The 16570-nt window shown below is 44.2% G+C and overlaps 1 protein-coding gene across 3 annotated transcripts in view; it reads right to left on the bottom strand.

The window, feature by feature from the left end:
• The window catches only part of Fndc1 (fibronectin type III domain containing 1), an 89767-nt gene that overhangs the window by 6989 nt on the left and 66208 nt on the right, over positions 1-16570 (bottom strand). For all 3 annotated transcript variants that reach the window (XM_031352560.1, XM_031352562.1, XM_031352561.1), the window contains 5 exons: positions 13542-13610; positions 10865-11008; positions 8296-8526; positions 5090-5198; positions 977-1056 (listed from right to left, as the gene is read on the bottom strand). In XM_031352560.1, the coding sequence (XP_031208420.1) occupies positions 977-1056; positions 5090-5198; positions 8296-8526; positions 10865-11008; positions 13542-13610 (633 nt within the window). The remainder of the gene's footprint in view (positions 1-976; positions 1057-5089; positions 5199-8295; positions 8527-10864; positions 11009-13541; positions 13611-16570) is intronic.

Genomic DNA, 16570 nt, shown 5'->3' with positions numbered 1-16570 from the left:
TTAGATGGAGATGTGGCTACCTGGAGAAGCAGTTGCCTCCCAGGTCATCTAAGGTGTTTTTTTTTTTTTCCAGTTACTTGGAATAAAAATGTTGTTCTTAAACTTTAAAAGATGTGCTTGCACATGCCTATAATCCGAGAACTCAGTAGCCTGAGGCCAGCCTGGACTAGACGGCTATTTCCAGGTCAGCCTGAGCTATTCTGTCTCATTAAAACTAAAGACAAATAAACAAACAATAAAAAATCCAGCAATAAAGAAAGCTCTGAAGCTACTTTATGCTAATGAGTCAAACCCATCCTTAGATTGAAAACTAAATTTGTTTTTTTTTTTTTTTTCGTTAGAATTTGACCTCAGATAGGGACTCCAGGGGAAGACCAACAGGGTCAACTAACCTGGACCCTGGGGGCTTCCAGAAATTGAACCACCAACCAAAGAGCAAGCATGGACTGGACCTAAGCCCCCTGCATATGTGTAGCAGATGTACAGCTTGGTTTTCAGGCGGGTCCCCTAACAACTGGAGCTGGGGACTGTCCCTGAATCTGCTGACCACCTGTGGACCCTGTTCCTGTAACCGAGCCACTTTGTCTGGATTCAGTGAGAGAGGATGCACCTAGTCCTGAAGTGACTTGATGTGCCAGGGTGGGCTGATTCTCAAGGGGGATCCCCCTTCTCAGAGGAGAAGGGACAGGAGAAATAAGGGGAAGAAATGTGTAAGGGAAGATGGGAAAGGGGGGGCTGATGTTGAGATGTAAAGTGAATAAATAAATTAATGAAAAAAAAAAGAATTTGACCTCAGTTCTCTCCTAACATAGTGTGTGTGTGTTGGGGGATGTTTGCTTTATAAAAAGAAACCTGAACTCATCCAACAGAAAAGAAGGCATTTTCTTGCCTCAGTTTCCACTCTACCAATAGCTGTTGTTCTGATCATTTCTCTCATTTTCCAAAGCAAGCAATACAAAGATGACCATGCCCATACCTGATTCTGTCACAAATGAGACTGAAGGGCTGACAGGCCCATAGCCATGAGGGTTTTTGGCTTGAACTTTGAAGTAATATCTGAAATAGAAAGAAAACATCTTTTAAAAGAGAAGTTGACTTGACCTTTGGGTAATGAGTCAGATCCTTACAAGCATGTTTCCGTAGTAAGCTTGGAGTCGTGTTTGTCTGTTTTTAGACACACAGACACACACAAATAGAGATAGATAGATAGATAGATAGATAGATAGATAGATAGATAGATAGATAGATATGTAGATAGATAGATAGATAGATAGATAGATAGATAGATAGATAGATAGATAGATAGATAGACAGACAGAGAGAGAAAGAGAGGCAGAGTGAGACATAGGGAGAGCTGTTTATCCTCATGTTTTTCCCTGAATTTTCTCATTTTTGATAATTTCTTGAATGGTATATATAATTAATTCAGCACAGATATATGGCTGATGGACTGGAATGGAAACATTAGGCTGAGAGTTGCTCAGAGTGCTTTTCCTGGAGCATCCAAACAAACACTAGATGAGTCTTCCAGTCCATCCTTCAAAAATCTGCTTAAGACTCAGAGGCCAGTATAAGCTCCAAGAGAGAGGAGCTGGGGCAAAACAAAAACCAAAAACAAACAAACAAAACCCCACAGAGTAGAACTCAAACATTAACTTATCGAACATCTCCATCTCCATGGTAGATTCAACACAAATATGGCTTGTGACCGGCAGGAGAGGGTGGCTAGAGAGTGGCCTTTTCAGTGGAACTCACACGACAGCCCTGTCTGGAGCTTTGACTCCTCCAGGAAAGAGAAGCATGTCCAGGAAGAGGGAGTAGGAAACAAACTGAGGACAGAGGCTTTGCTGCAGGGCCATGCCTTGTCTAGAAACAGAGAATGTTCTGGAAAGCATGATGTTTTAGTCAGCTTGTTCATCGAGGAAGAAACGGAGTATCCAAGTATGTTTTACTTTGCCAATACTGATGCTCAAAGAAGAACTAGGGGCCAGTGCATCAGTTGGCACCACTGCTGTTAATTCTTGTGACCTCCTCATCCCGAGGTTCCACGAGGTTCTTCTAGGACTCATGAATGGTGACTTCATGAATGGTGACTCTTTGAACCTTAGAAATAGTGTTCCCCTCTAGCTTTTGGCTAGAAGAAATGTCTCACTTAACTATTTCAAAATCCTTTATCTGGTTAAGCTAGGTACGGATGCAGGTACTGACTAAAAACCACTAAGAAGTTTTAAGGAGGGGCGTTTTACATTCAGAGGGTGGCTACAAGCCATAGGTAATGGCATCACCACCTGTGGCCTCATAGCATGCCGACATTCAGAAAAGCCACTTGGTAAAATCTTAAATCATCCACATACTATGACTATTGTTTTTTTTTTTCCATTTCAATTCTTTTTTTTTTTTAAGGATACATACAATTAAGAACGTGTTTCCAAACCTCAGCTGACACAGAAGTTCATATTTCTTGATTATTCATGCTCTCAGTGGCTGTGGAGTGGTTTATGGCAAAACCCCACAGGCAGTTCTAAGGAAGGGGGGTGCAGAGAGGGGTTGCACACATCAACAACTCTAGCTGAATTTTGCCAACACTTTTTTTTTTCTTTAAAGAGGAGTAATTCAAAAATTAGGAGTGAGATCTATATCCAGAAGCCACGTGGGACCCTCCTGTGGCACAGCCCTTACAACCCTGATGGAGTGTGATCTAAGACTCAGCTTTTTACTGTAAAATTGGATTTTAAAATATGAAGACCCTAAGTAGTGATGGTAGGGCCCTCGTTTAGTGGCTAAGGTAGAATACACTTGTTTTAGTAAAACAAAAACAGAAACAGAAAAAACGGGATCTGACCACCAAGTTTTAGACTCTGGCTCCTCCTTTGAATGGATTGCTTTCTTGTCCCTCCTGAAAGACAACCTGTCCCTCCCCACTTCCACTAAGAGGCTGACTCAGCAGGATGGGTACCTGAGCTTTCATAGTAGCCAGAGAAGTCAAATCGTGGGGAGAGAAGGGGGTTCTGTTTACTGTATCCACGCTGCTCTGGCTGTGTTGTAGCTGCTGTGCGCATGGGTCCTGAGGAAATTTGACCAGAGAAGTCCCCATGCCACATCATACCTGCATACTCCACCCCAAGAGCCAAATGTCTGTGCCTGTCAGGAGGAGGCATGAGAGCCTGGGTGTAGGGGACAGATGGAGCCTCGTACTGTCCCTTGTCCCCTGACCCCCATTCTTCTCTTTTGGGAGCATTCGTTTCCCTAGAACATCTCAGGGTTTTGAGCTTCCTCTTCCTGGAGCAATTTTGCATTACCTCACCTTGCCTACCTCTTCTCTGGGTTACTGAACCATACGCCTTTGATCTAACTTTCTCCCAGTCTTGCCTGACTGGCCTCAGGCCAGAACAAGAATTCCTCCATTATGTACTCTCCCTAAACTCCCTCATGACACTGGCTATAGGAGTCTATATCTGGTTTTCCTTTTTAACATCTGTCTCTGCCGCCACACAACAAGTTCCATGAGGACAGCACTGTACACTTCAAGAAAGCTACATCTAGCTCACCCCCGTGCCCTAAACCGTGGTCAAAATAAATAGGGATAACTGCTTGAATGAAATTTGGACTCAGAGCCATGGTTAGAACAAGTATACTTCCACCTTACTCCACCATCACCTGACAGTCAAAATGGCAGAAATCCAATATGGCAGCCAAAGCTGTGGAAAAAACATTGGGCAAGGAAGAGGTCAGGAGACTAAGATTTAACTCTTGTTGCTGGTTGTTACATGGTGAATCCACTAGAAAGCGTCTTCCAGCTTTTTGATATGTATGGTGGATGCACTGTAGAAGAAATGATGACACATGATAAAAAAGAAGGCTGGCTCTGTCCCATCTGATTCTGTTGCTTTTATTTCCTCTGGTCAACTTTCACTGCTATGAGAAAGACATGAAGCACTTTTCTCTATTCCCTGACTTACTGCTTCTTTCCATCTGCCAAGTCCTGCAATCATAACAGTTTATGGAAACTTGGTTCCACTGAGCCTAAATGTCACATTAAAATGTCACAGGGAGTGCTCCCAGCTTTGGGGAAGTCCCCTGGTAGCCTGGTTCTGGCCAGATCCTGTCCTCTTTAGCACATGTGTTTAACTGAGTCATTTGTTTCAGACTTTTCTGTACTCCACCGCCTGTGGAAGCCACTTCGAGCTCTTCACGGCAGACCCACTGGCTCTATACAGCAGCGTGGTGCTACGGCTGTCTGGACATCCTGCCAGCCATGACCTATTCAGATCTGTGAAGCTATGTAGGACAATGGGATCCTGTGAGCCAACTGCCATTGTGAAATCGGCTATGGTAGGAGTCCCTGAACCACAGGCATTGAAAATGCTATAAACCAGGGGTTTCCTCACCCTGCCCAGACACTCAGTTTATCTGACTGCCCAGACAGTCGGTTTATCAGCATACACTGCCTGGCTAAGGCATGCCCAATTTATGCATGTTCATCGACAAGGTCCCTTTCTGAGAGTCCAGCCTCCCAAAACAGGCAGCACAACGGACGAGTAGACAGTCAGACACTCTCATGTGAACAAGTTTGGCCACTTTCTCAGAGAGTGCCATAAACTTTGGCTGACAGCACAGTGCTCCGTCAGCCAGCCATTCCTCATGCGGTGAAGGCAGAACTGTAGCCTTCACTAATGCATGCAACCCATCTTTCCAGAATGTTCTGAACACCAACATCACAAAGCTTCTGTGTCAGTTAACATGTTTGGCAAATACTGTCCCACTAATGTCACATAGCAAGGTTGTACTACCTAAATGTCACATTTGTGACTGAAACTGAATCAACTCTAATGCATAGAGCAGCCTTTCTGCCCTTGAGGTAACGCCTAAGAAAACGAGGAACAGGCACGATTGTCAACAAATAGAATACACACAGTCTTAAGCAAGAGTCATGGCACATGGTGAACCTTCATTGGTATCCCATGAGCTAAACCAAGAAGCCATTCAAGGAAATGGTGATGATTGATTAATCCTTTGTTCCCAACCAAAGGATACTATGATGAAGCTCACAGGTCCAACTTTTTGTCTGTAAGCAACCACCATGTCATACCTTGTGTTTGGCTTCAGGTTCTCAATGGGCAAATGGGTCACTGATGAGCTCTGAGTTGACCATTTATTCCTGATGAAGTCCTCGTAGGAGGCACTGTAGACCAGGTATCCTGGAAACAGGAAGAGGGAGGAACCAGGTGAGCATCAAGGGACCTGTTCTAGTTTGCTTTTTCTGTTGCTTCAATATACACCAAAGCAACTTGGGAGAGGAAAGGGTTTATTTCATCTTACACTTCTAGGTCAAAGTCCATCATCGAGGGAAACCAAGGAAGAAACTCAAGCAGGAACTTGAAGTAGAACTGTAGAAGAATGTGCTTCTTGGCTTGCTTCCTCTGACTTGCTCGGCTACCTTTCTTGTACAGCCCACACCCACCTGCCTAGGAATTGTACCACCCACAGTGGACTGGGCCCTCCCACATCAATTAGTAATTAAGGAAAGCCCTACAGCTGTGTCTATGGGCCAATCAGATAGAAGCAATGCCCCAGTTGCTCCCTCAGATAATTCTGGGCAGTGCTGTGTTGACAGCTGAAGCTAAGAGAGATCCAAATCACACAGAGGTGTGATAGGGAAGGGCCAAAGCATGTGTATACATCTGTGTCATGTACAGCTCCATGAGAACCTCAAGGAGAGCAAGTTTCACTGTGATTCAGGATGGTTCACTTCAATAATGCCTGGCAAATTCAGGTGGGAACAAGCAAACTCAAGTGCTTTCTGGCATCTTGCTGGCTTCCTACTTCTCTTTCGACTCTATCAGCCTCATTCCCTGTCCTCACTCACCTCATGAGGCTAATTACATCTAATCTTGACTGCACATAGAGGAAAGAAGTGAAAGTAAAAAGCAGTGCACTGCACTTAGTATTTAACTAAGCCAGATTCAGACAAGTGTTCTGTTTTCTCTATCATCTACTGACTAGAGATAAATGATAGATAGATAGATAGATAGATAGATAGATAGATAGATAGATAGATAGATAGATAGATAGATAGGTAGATGATAGATAGATGATGGATAGATAGATGATAGATAGATAAATAAATGCTGATAGGTAATAGATGATAGATAGATAATAGATGATAGGTAGGTGATAGATAATAGATGATAGATTGATAATAGGAAGGTAGATTATAGATAAACAGAGATAGACAGACAGATAGAAGATGATAGACAATAGATGATAGATAGATAGATAGATAGATAGATAGATAGATAGATAGATAAGTAGATAGATGATAGATAGACAGACAGACAGACCATTTGGAAAAGGGGAGATGAAAGGAGGAGGTGAATATGGTCAAAGTACATGATACACTGGAATGAAAGTGTGATTCTGAAAACTACCACTTTGTACAATGAATGCATAAATAAGAATTTAAAAGACAGATAAAACCCAAGATCCTTGGTAGAGATGTACAATTGTTCTTTATATGAGATGAAGAATATGCCAGGCATGTGGTATGACTGAAAGACTCCTTGTGACCCTATTTGCCTTTAAAGCTTGCCAATTATGGTGCTCGGGTGATGGCTCAGCAGGCAAAGAGCCTACTGTGGGCACATGCCTTCCTATAACCCCATTGCTGGGGTGAGGAGGAGGCACAGACAAGAAGACTGTTGAAATTTCTGGCCACCAACCTAGCTCTATGCCTAGTTCCTGTCTCTGGGACTAAGGTGGAGGGTGGCAAAGCAGGCATTTGCTGTCCTCCTCAGGCCTCCCTGCACCCACCCACATGTACACAAACACCACACACACACACACACACACACACACAGAAAGAGAGAGAGAGACAGAGAGACAGAGAGACAGAGAGAGAGAAAGAGGAAGGGAGGGAGGGAGGGAGGGAGAGAGATAGAGACAGAGAGACAGAGAGAAGGGGGTGGAAGTAGGGAAAGACATTCATAAAACCACATTCAATCAAAAAGAAAGTTCTCAGTGGTTTGATATAGGCCTTCTTCCTCTGATCTCTGTGCTTTCTGTTAGAAATGTGCTATGCTTTGCAGAGATAGGTCTCACTCAGCACACACCATGAAAGAAACAACTGTCAGTTACACCGAAGGCTCAGACCCATTCACCCACACTGCCCCTGTGGCCCTTAAAACCCTTCAGCCACACCTGGCAGTATGCATGGGGACTGTATCTGCTGGTTCCTTACCCTGGCTCAGGGGCCACTAAGCAAACCCCGTAAGAGAAGCTGTCTTTGGAACATTCGGAACACGTTTTCTCTCCTTAAAAGACAATGTTGGGGTCCCTACAGTAGAAGTACTAGAAGTTCAGAGTTATACAAGTGACTCCTGCAGTGGATATCGTTGATCTCTAACCTCTGAGACTACCCTTGCCATCCAAGAACACATTCACAGGCAACATGTGCACCTTCCTCTTACACAGCTCGCAGGCCTGGTAGGAACCATGTACAAAGGAGACTGTCCATGAAAGGACATGTTGATTCTCTTTCTGTAAGAACTCATCTCAACAGACTCATTCTCAATTGTCATCTTGGCAGAGTAACAGAAACAAGCATCTTGTAGGCCAAAGCAGAGGCGGGGCTTGAGACCCTTAGGATTTCCCTCATTATAGCCAATGTCCACGTAAGGAACTGGGAAACACTCAGGCTGCTACCGAAGTGGCCAGCAGGCTTGGAAGGAGGAGATACATAGTAGCGATACTGTAGAAGCCTTTTTACCATCCTCCCCTATAGGACCTCTGACAAGTGGTTGTCTGGCTGTTTATTTGCAGGAAGACAAGATATTGGCCACCTATGGTACTTATATTTTTCATATGAGAAAAGAAATCCCAGCATGATGATGTATTATTAACTCAAGATCACACAAACTAATCTAGGATTATAATTCAGGACTCTGGCTTTCATTCAATGTTCTCTCTCTCCCTCCCTCCCTCCCTCCTTCCCTCCCTCCCTTTCTCTCTCTCTCTCCCTTCCTCTCTCTCTCTCTCTCCCCCTCCCTCTCTCTTTTGGTTTTTTGAGACAGGGTTTCTCTGTGTTGCCCTGGCTGTCCTGGATCTCACTCTGTAGACCACGCTGGCCTTGAACTCAGAAATCCACCTGCTTAATGCTCCTGCAGTTATGCCCATTCCCAAGCCAGTGAAAAAGATGTGTGCCTTTCCCATCTTACCTGTCCATCTGTGCATCCACCCATTCATCCCTCCTCTCTCTTACAGACCAGTTGGAACTCTGAGCATCTACCTAGGACACACCTGTTACCACATCTCCAGGGATGGCTTTGTTCCAGTCCACAATGACAAAGGAGTGACAGCCTTCCATGGCGACCACAGTAATGTTCCGGGGAGCATGCTGAGGAGGCAGATCACTCTTGGTCAGGTCATTTGGAATGAGTTCATCCAGGCTTTCCACTTGGAAGTGGTCCAGAGCATCAGTCAGGGAACATGGGGCCGATGGGTCTTTACTGAGGTATGTCACATAAGGAGCTGGAAAGAACAGAGATGCCCAGTTGGACTTTTGTTTTCTTTTTTGGAAACAGAATCATAGCATGTGCTGCATGGAATCAGACCCACAATTTAGCATCTTCCTGCCAAGACTCCCGAGACATCCAATGCTAACTCAAGAGTTCATCCCTGGGGCTGAGGAGATGTCTCTAAGGATAAAGGACCTGCTACACCAGAATAAGGACCTAATTTCAATCCTGGTATCCATGTGACAGTGAAGCAGGTGTGGAAGCTACCCATAATCCTAATATTTGAGAGGCTGAGACAAAGGATCCCTGTGGTAAACTGGCTAGCTAGACTACAATAATTGGCAAGCTCTGGATTCAATAAATGACACTACCTTAGTGAATCAAGTGCAGAGTGAGCAAGGAAGACACCCAGCACCAATGTCTGGCCTCCACACACATGTATGCCTCAACACATGCATATATGCACATGTACATAGGCAATGTAAAAGAACATACCCCTCTCTCTCTTTAACAGGCCCATGTACATATAGCTTAAAAATAAGATGGTTTCAAAAGGTCTCTTTGCCCCATCAACATGGATGGCTATAACTTCAATGTGATTTAGAAAAGGTCCCCTAACTACAATTTGACATAATATAAACTTCCAGCATTCTTCCATGCCTATGCCCTCAGATTTGGAAAACTGTGAGTCCATTAACTAGCATCTTTGCATCATGTTTCATCTCCTCAGCCATCTTGAGACCAGAGAAACAGATGGCACACTCAAGCTTTTTTTCCTAGGTGGCCTCCTGTGGAGCTCTGTGAACCTCATGGTCCTCTTGGAAGTTTGGACATAAAGCCAAGGCCCAAGGGGTCCTCTGCAACATTGTTGATCAACTTCTTACATTTATGGCATATTGAAGCCCTTCCTAACCACATGGTTTCAAAGGCCACAGGAGACTGTGAATATGCAAGCCATGGCCTGGTTCCCTGTTACAGTGAGAATGAGCTCATGAGCCATGGACAAAGTTGGCTCTGCTACCAACCCACGGCCCCTTTGATTGCACCTCATTCTAAAAAATAAAACCAAAGTTAGGAATGCCAAGGAATTGAAGTTAAGGCTTTACCTATTGAAGACTCTCAAGTTCTCTCCACTGAAATGGCTAGAAATCTCTAGAGACCTTTTGGTCTTTGGGAGCAATCTGTGGAAGGGCTAATGGTAACACTGAATGGTATCATAGTATAAATGGTATTGGTACAGATACCACTAATGATTCCACACCTCGTTCACTTTCTGTCGTGGGACAGCAGGGAGGGAAGAGAGGGTTTGGTGGACTCCACCAGACTGCTGAACACCACAGCAAACACTGGCTTCAGCCCCTGGAATTCTGCCTCAGGCTAACGGTCTTGCTCTTTAACTCATATGATGAGGCTCCCAGTCACAGCCTCTTAGCTGGCAAGACATCTTCTCTGCTCAGGGCAAGACATTTGTTTTGGAAACTGAAAAGCATGATGTTAATTTAAGCTGTTGCTTGTCTCCACTCAGTAACATATTAATCCAACTGTCTCATTAATGCAGTTCATCAAGGGCATGGGAAAAGGAATGGCTTGGAATTGGAGTAGAACATAGTTCAGCTACACAGAGGTTTTAGCTCCTGAGAAAGAAGAGGGGAGAAACGAATTTCTAAATCCCAATTCTTTGAGTCTAATGAAGCTGGAGAAGATAACTGTATAAAAACTGGTGTTGGTTCTGTGGAATAATCAGGAGTAGCAACAGCATTCACAAAGCTGCACAGCTCAGAATTCAGCAAGCCATGAGCAAGTGAAGGTCCAGCCATCCAACTTGCCTTCAACAAAACTGGCCACCAGGCTGGGAAGATGGTTCAGTGGGTAAGAATGCTCACTGTACAAGTGTGAGGGCCTGAGTTTGAATCCCCAGTGCCCACATAAAAGGTTGGACATAGCTGGGCATTCCTGTATCCCAGGTATTGGGGCCTGGAAACAGACAGATCCTGTGATCTCCCTAGCAGCCTTACTGACCTAGTGAGTTTCTGGTACTGGGAGAGAGGCTGCCTCAAGGGGATAGAGTAGAGAGTGACAGAGAAAGACATCAGATGACCTCTGTGTGCCCATGTGTGTGTGCACCCTCTATGGACACACTCGCTGAGGTCCTCTGTTGAGCACTAACAGTTCTCTGGTTCCCCCTCTTGTCTAATTTTTTGCAAATTAATGCCCATCTAAGCGAAATGGACTCACTGAAATAATTCACCCCAGGGAAGCATTTCTTAAAGTGCCAGGCCAGGGCTTAGTTATGCTGCCTTCAAGGAGCAAAGAAAAAAATCAGTTTTTCCATGTAAGGAAGTGATATTCACCAACAAACCGCCTCTTTCCAGCAAGGTCAAATTCTTCCTCTGGGAAGGAGCTGACAGTGCCCTGCTCTGGGATGATCTTTGGTATGGCAGCCGTGGTTGAGGGCATGGTACTGGTCAGTGGCCTTGTGGTCTCAAATCCATAATCTGAAAAGATAGGAAGTCTTATACAACCAGAGGCACTGGTTGTAATCTAAGGATACTTGTGACTTAACTGTAGATACACATACACACACAAACACATACACACACACACCATACAAACACATATATACATATTACAAACTAGATCTTCCAACACATACATACACATAACATACATACACATACATACATATATTATACATCACATCACATAGAGAGCCATACCACACATACATATAGAGAAAGACATCACACACCACCTAGACAGATAGACACACACACACCACACACCACACACACATACATACCCCTCACACCACACCAGACCTGTCCCCTGACACCAAACACAAATTCACACACACACATACTTATACACATGCATATCAAATATGCCACATAACAGCCATACCATACACACATATAGATATAACACATACCCTACACACATAAACACCACACAACACACACATATTCAGATATACACACACCGCATGCAAATATACAGATGTCACATACCGTGATACACACACCCATACCACATATCACACACATTATACACAGAGACAGCCACACTCAACATATACAGATACACACACACACACACACACACACACACACACACACACATCTCCCCCTCAACACACACTCTAGAACAACTATTATATGCAGTTGCATATTTTAAAAGGGAAAGAAAGAGAAAGAACAAAGACACACATGTACCCACAAACATGAAGTTTTAGGAACAGAAAAGGGGAGACCTTTAGAACTTCCCAGGCTGTGCTCATGCCCAAAGCTAATCCTTACCTGAATTTCCTTTTCTCTTTCTCTTTTTAAGCTATAATATATCACACTGGGGATAGAGAGATGGCTCAGTGGTTAAGAGCACTTATTTCCCAGGCAGAGGACATAGATTCAGTTCCCAGCACCCATAGTGGGTGGCTCACAACCTTTGGCACCTCCAGTTCCAGGGGACCTAACACTTTCTGACCTCCATAGGCACCTGCATATACATGGTGCATATGAACTCACACAACACACAGATTAATAATAAGTTTTATATAAAATAATTCTTTAAAAAAATCACACCAGAAAATAAATTTAGATTTAAAAAACCTTGGGACTGGAGAGACTATTTAACAGTTAAGAGAACTTGCTGCCCTCACAGAGGATTCAGGTTTGGTTCCCAGCCCCCACATCAGGCAGCTTACAACTGCCTGCAACTCCAGCTCTAAGGGATCTGACGCCCTCTGCTGGTCACCAGCGGCACTGTGCTCATGTGGTGAACATATACATATTCAGACATAACACATACACAAAAAATTTTAAAGTGAATTAATCTTAGCAAAAATCTTAGTACAGACTTTTTAGGGAGGAGACTGCAATTAATGCTCTAAAAAGAACCATCCTTTTAACATTTAAAAAAGAAAATAAAACAGATTCTCCTTAACTGCTCAAAGATAAAAGGGGGGAAAAAGACAGTGGGTGTTTTGCAAGGTGTGGAGAAATCTTCCTGGATTTCCTAGCACCTGTTGTTTTTCTTTCAAATAAATCCTCATTTGAAAACTGTAGTGGGTCTAATTTAATTATGAATAAAAAAAGCATCAAAGGCAACATTGTTCACAGGATTGTGGGTCAAGACACTAGACCCCAGGGTCTGAAAGGAAGCAGACCCTGGGCTTGGGCAACAAAGGTCCACACCAGTGAGAAGGTGAACTTCTCACTTGCAGAGGTAATTCCAGAAGAGACAAGACAACCCCAGGGTCCTAAGAGAAAGTAAGAGCAGCTGCCATTTCTTAAAGAGACTACTGGAGCTGGGTCAGGGGCATTTTGGAATTTTGAACTTGACTGAAAAGATTCCGTGATAGGAAACCAACACATCTGTAGCAGCATCTATATTATTTAATTAGAAAAGGAAAGAAATGAGAAAGGACAAAGTGTTAACTTACAGGAGATTCCACTGGACTCTTCCCAGGGACCTAGCAGCTGATTATGTCACCTCCTGCCAGGTACCAGCAGGGTGTGGCAGCTCGTAAAAAAAGACTGCTTGCTATTCGCCCCTCCCTCTCTGTTCCCACGATCCCAACCAGCCTTTCTTTCTCAATTTCTGTCCTTCTTTGTCCCCATTTCCTCTGTCCTCATGGCTCTGCTTCGGTCTGTCTACCCCACTCCCTCTCCAGTTCCTCAGTCCCCTCACTTCTTCCAACTAAACCTTTCTTATAACAGGCCTGTTGCATGTGATTTCTCAGGGGGACACCTTGGCATGGGCCCACCTGACTCCCACACACCACCACATTATATTTCACAACACAAAGCCCAACTAGGAGGCTCCTCACTGATTTAAACCACAAGGTTTTGCCAGTAGAGATAGATGCTGGTGAAGGGGAGGTCTGAGCGGTGGCAATACCAGCTTGGAAGGCGGGGTAATTGCCACCACTGTCCCAGTCAGTCTGAACCAGAGAAAAACGCAATCAAGATCAAACACTTGTAATTAATATAGATCTTGTGATTAGATAGCAAAGTGGGATCGTCTCCATACCGTCATCATATATAACATAGTCCTCTTCTGTGGGTAGTGCAGTGTCAGTCTCCAGGCCTGAGAAGTCATCTAGGGAGGAAGAAGGAAGAAGACAAATCACTAAATGACTCTTCCCAGAGCTCTTAGAATTCTGCCCTCGAGAATAGCAGCTCATTCATCCTGAGCGGCTCCCAGAAACTAGCCACTGATACCAGTGTCTCCTCACTTTTCCAGTAGACTGACCATCCGAACCCTCAGATAGAAGCCAGGCCTCTTCTCTTTGAGATCAGAGAAAGGCAATATCTTTTACTGTGGAGCAAACCACCCAGCTCTATATTCCTAGAGCCTTCTGCCACGCTCCCATCACCTCCACCCACCTGTCTGAGTTGCTCTAGACCTGGAGGGAGGGCCTCCTGTGTTACTGTTACAAGCCTGGACACATTTGCTCAGAGATTAGCCAGGAGAGGGGGTCCCTGGATGATGATAAAAATCCTCTTCCCAGGGAGCTCACGGTATTGGCCTTTATTCTCCACCTACTTCTACCTTGCCATTAGAATATGCTAGAACCAGGGTGATTTCCTGTCTCTGCTTCCTTGTAGCTTGGCAGACTGCACGACCTGGGTTTCCTGTGTCAGCAAGGACCATACCCAGATGTAATGCCCTGATGTAAACCATTTTGGTTGAAATGTGACAATTCCTGCAACTGCAGTAATTTGGTTAAGGAGCTTGCTTCTCTAGCCCCTGCCCTCCTTGCCTTGCCTAGTGGTATTTGTCAATCACCTGACATTGACTGACTCTGCGGTTACCCCTAGCAACAGGGGACTGTGAGCCAATTCTAAAAGGGATTGTGAGTCCTTCCCTGCCATCCCTTTGTACCCTAAAACTGTCCCCACTTGTAAGTAGATGACAGGCTCAGGGTTTTACAGAGACCCCTCCCTGCAGCCCTACCACCCAATTAAAGAACCTATTGTCTCAAGTCATCTTTCCCACAGGTCTTTCCTCCCCAACGACCTTTTACTATGGACTCAGGATTGGTACAGATTAGAATCCTTGACTTGCATATGAGCTTTGAACCCAACGAAGTTTTTATCCAAACAGCTCAGAGGAACTCCTCCTCCTCATGACCTGAAGCCCACGCCAGCCACCATACAGAACTCTCTAGACACAACGCCTTCTTGAGAGGAGCCGAGGGGATGACATGAGGAAGGTGGCTACTGGGTACCTTCTGAACTCTGGATGCTCTCAGTGGATAGTGTGTGAGTTAATAATCTTCACAACACACCCTTGGAATAATAGTGTTTATCACACCCACTTCTGGGTTCCACACTGGGGCTCTATAGGATTTATAGTGGCCTGAAGCCACACAAGTGCTGAACACAGAACTGGAGCTTCAGGCTCTTTGGTTCAGAGAATATGTATTTCTACTCCAGCAAACTGCCTCTATGTTTTAGAGATGAACTAACCAATCCAACTGTCTGTGAACCCTTGCTGTCTGACTCAACATTTCACAGGGAAACAAAGGGAACCAAGCATCTAAATTCCCATATCCAGGAAACCACATGTATTGATTGGCATTTTCTAAACTCTTAGAAGTCACGGATCTAATTTACCTAGCAGTGTTTCTGTGTAACAATCCTACCAGTTCCTTTGGAGCTTTTAGTTAGCATTACATGGTGAGTTTAACAGTGCTGAAGGGAGCTGCTAAGGCAGAGGGCAGCTGTCACAAGCCCACAGCATCAGGAGGCACACAGCCATCCTCAGCTGCCCAAGATGGGAGCCAACATCCTTAACCATCACCCCTAGGGTGATAACCTGTGCTTATAGTGATTGCTAATAAGGCCAGTTCCAGATCCTCCACCCTTAGGGGCAGGATGGTCATCTTTTCAAAAATTCCCAAGCATGGTTATTATTATATAATATTATTATCCATAGGCCAGAGCGACATCAACAGCCTGAAGCCAAGATGGCGCTACTCCTAAGCAAATTCAAGTCTGTTTTGGGGTTCATGGTGCCTGAAGTTTGGGCTTATCTTGCCACTGGTTCCTGACCAACTTTTTTTTTCCATATCTGCTAGTTGGACTTTTAGGAGCACAGTGTGACTGTCTTATTCACCGTGTCTATTTCATTTCCATTATGTCTCCAGTTTTAAAAAGGAACAAAATGCACATTTTAAATATCCCAGGTGAAACAGAACAGAGAGAAGCAGGGTTTCTGTTTGTGGATATCCATGTTCACTGAAACTCCTTGAGATGCTGAGGTAGCTGGTACCTTGCAGAAGGTCACATGCATTTTTTACCTGACAACTTAGATCACCTCTTGTGGTGGCCAACACAAGGCCTCTGGCACAAGGGAACATCCCACCGAGTCATTTAATACATTTCTAAAAGCAAATAAAATCACTTATTTGTTTTCAGAATTACCAATCTTCTCTCCAAGTAAGGGTATTATCTGTATGTAACAAGCCACATTTCATCAAAACAGATGACCTCCTGACTCTGCCATACAAGACCATCTGGAATTATGCAAAACTGGGTATCTTATAAGCTAACCTAGACCTGCTCTCAAAACTTTGACCTTCATATAAAAGCGGCTTCCGGTCATCAGCATGGGGGTGTAGGCAAGTCTTCCCAGCCACAGGCATGTAAACAACAACAACAAAACAAGCAAAAAACCAAATGTTCGACATCTCCACAGAATTAAGGCTTCAGCTCCAGAGACATTAAAATACTTTGTTTGTTTGTTTTTTTAAGTTTGTTCTCCATAGAAGTTTAGAGGGAGAAAGTTGACTCCAGCCTTGAGAAATCGGGGTCATCCCCATATGGTATGTTGTGTCCACTGTGAATACATCCGATCATTGTCTTTGTATTTTCTGTCAGGAGGGTAAACATGGCAGGCTGGAACTGTTTTCTATAATGATGAATGTGTGTCTCTCCAACATGTAATAAGGTCACATTTCAGATTCTTGAATGTTCAGTGGGCTCAAAGCACTTCCAGAGATGTGCAATCATCCAGTCTAGAGCCTGGAAGACAAAGATTACTGGCTTTAACTT

The sequence above is a fragment of the Mastomys coucha genome, unplaced genomic scaffold (assembly GCF_008632895.1).
Source record: "Mastomys coucha isolate ucsf_1 unplaced genomic scaffold, UCSF_Mcou_1 pScaffold5, whole genome shotgun sequence".
Classification (NCBI taxonomy): Eukaryota; Metazoa; Chordata; class Mammalia; order Rodentia; family Muridae; genus Mastomys; species Mastomys coucha.
This window is presented reverse-complemented; position numbering and strand designations above follow the sequence as displayed.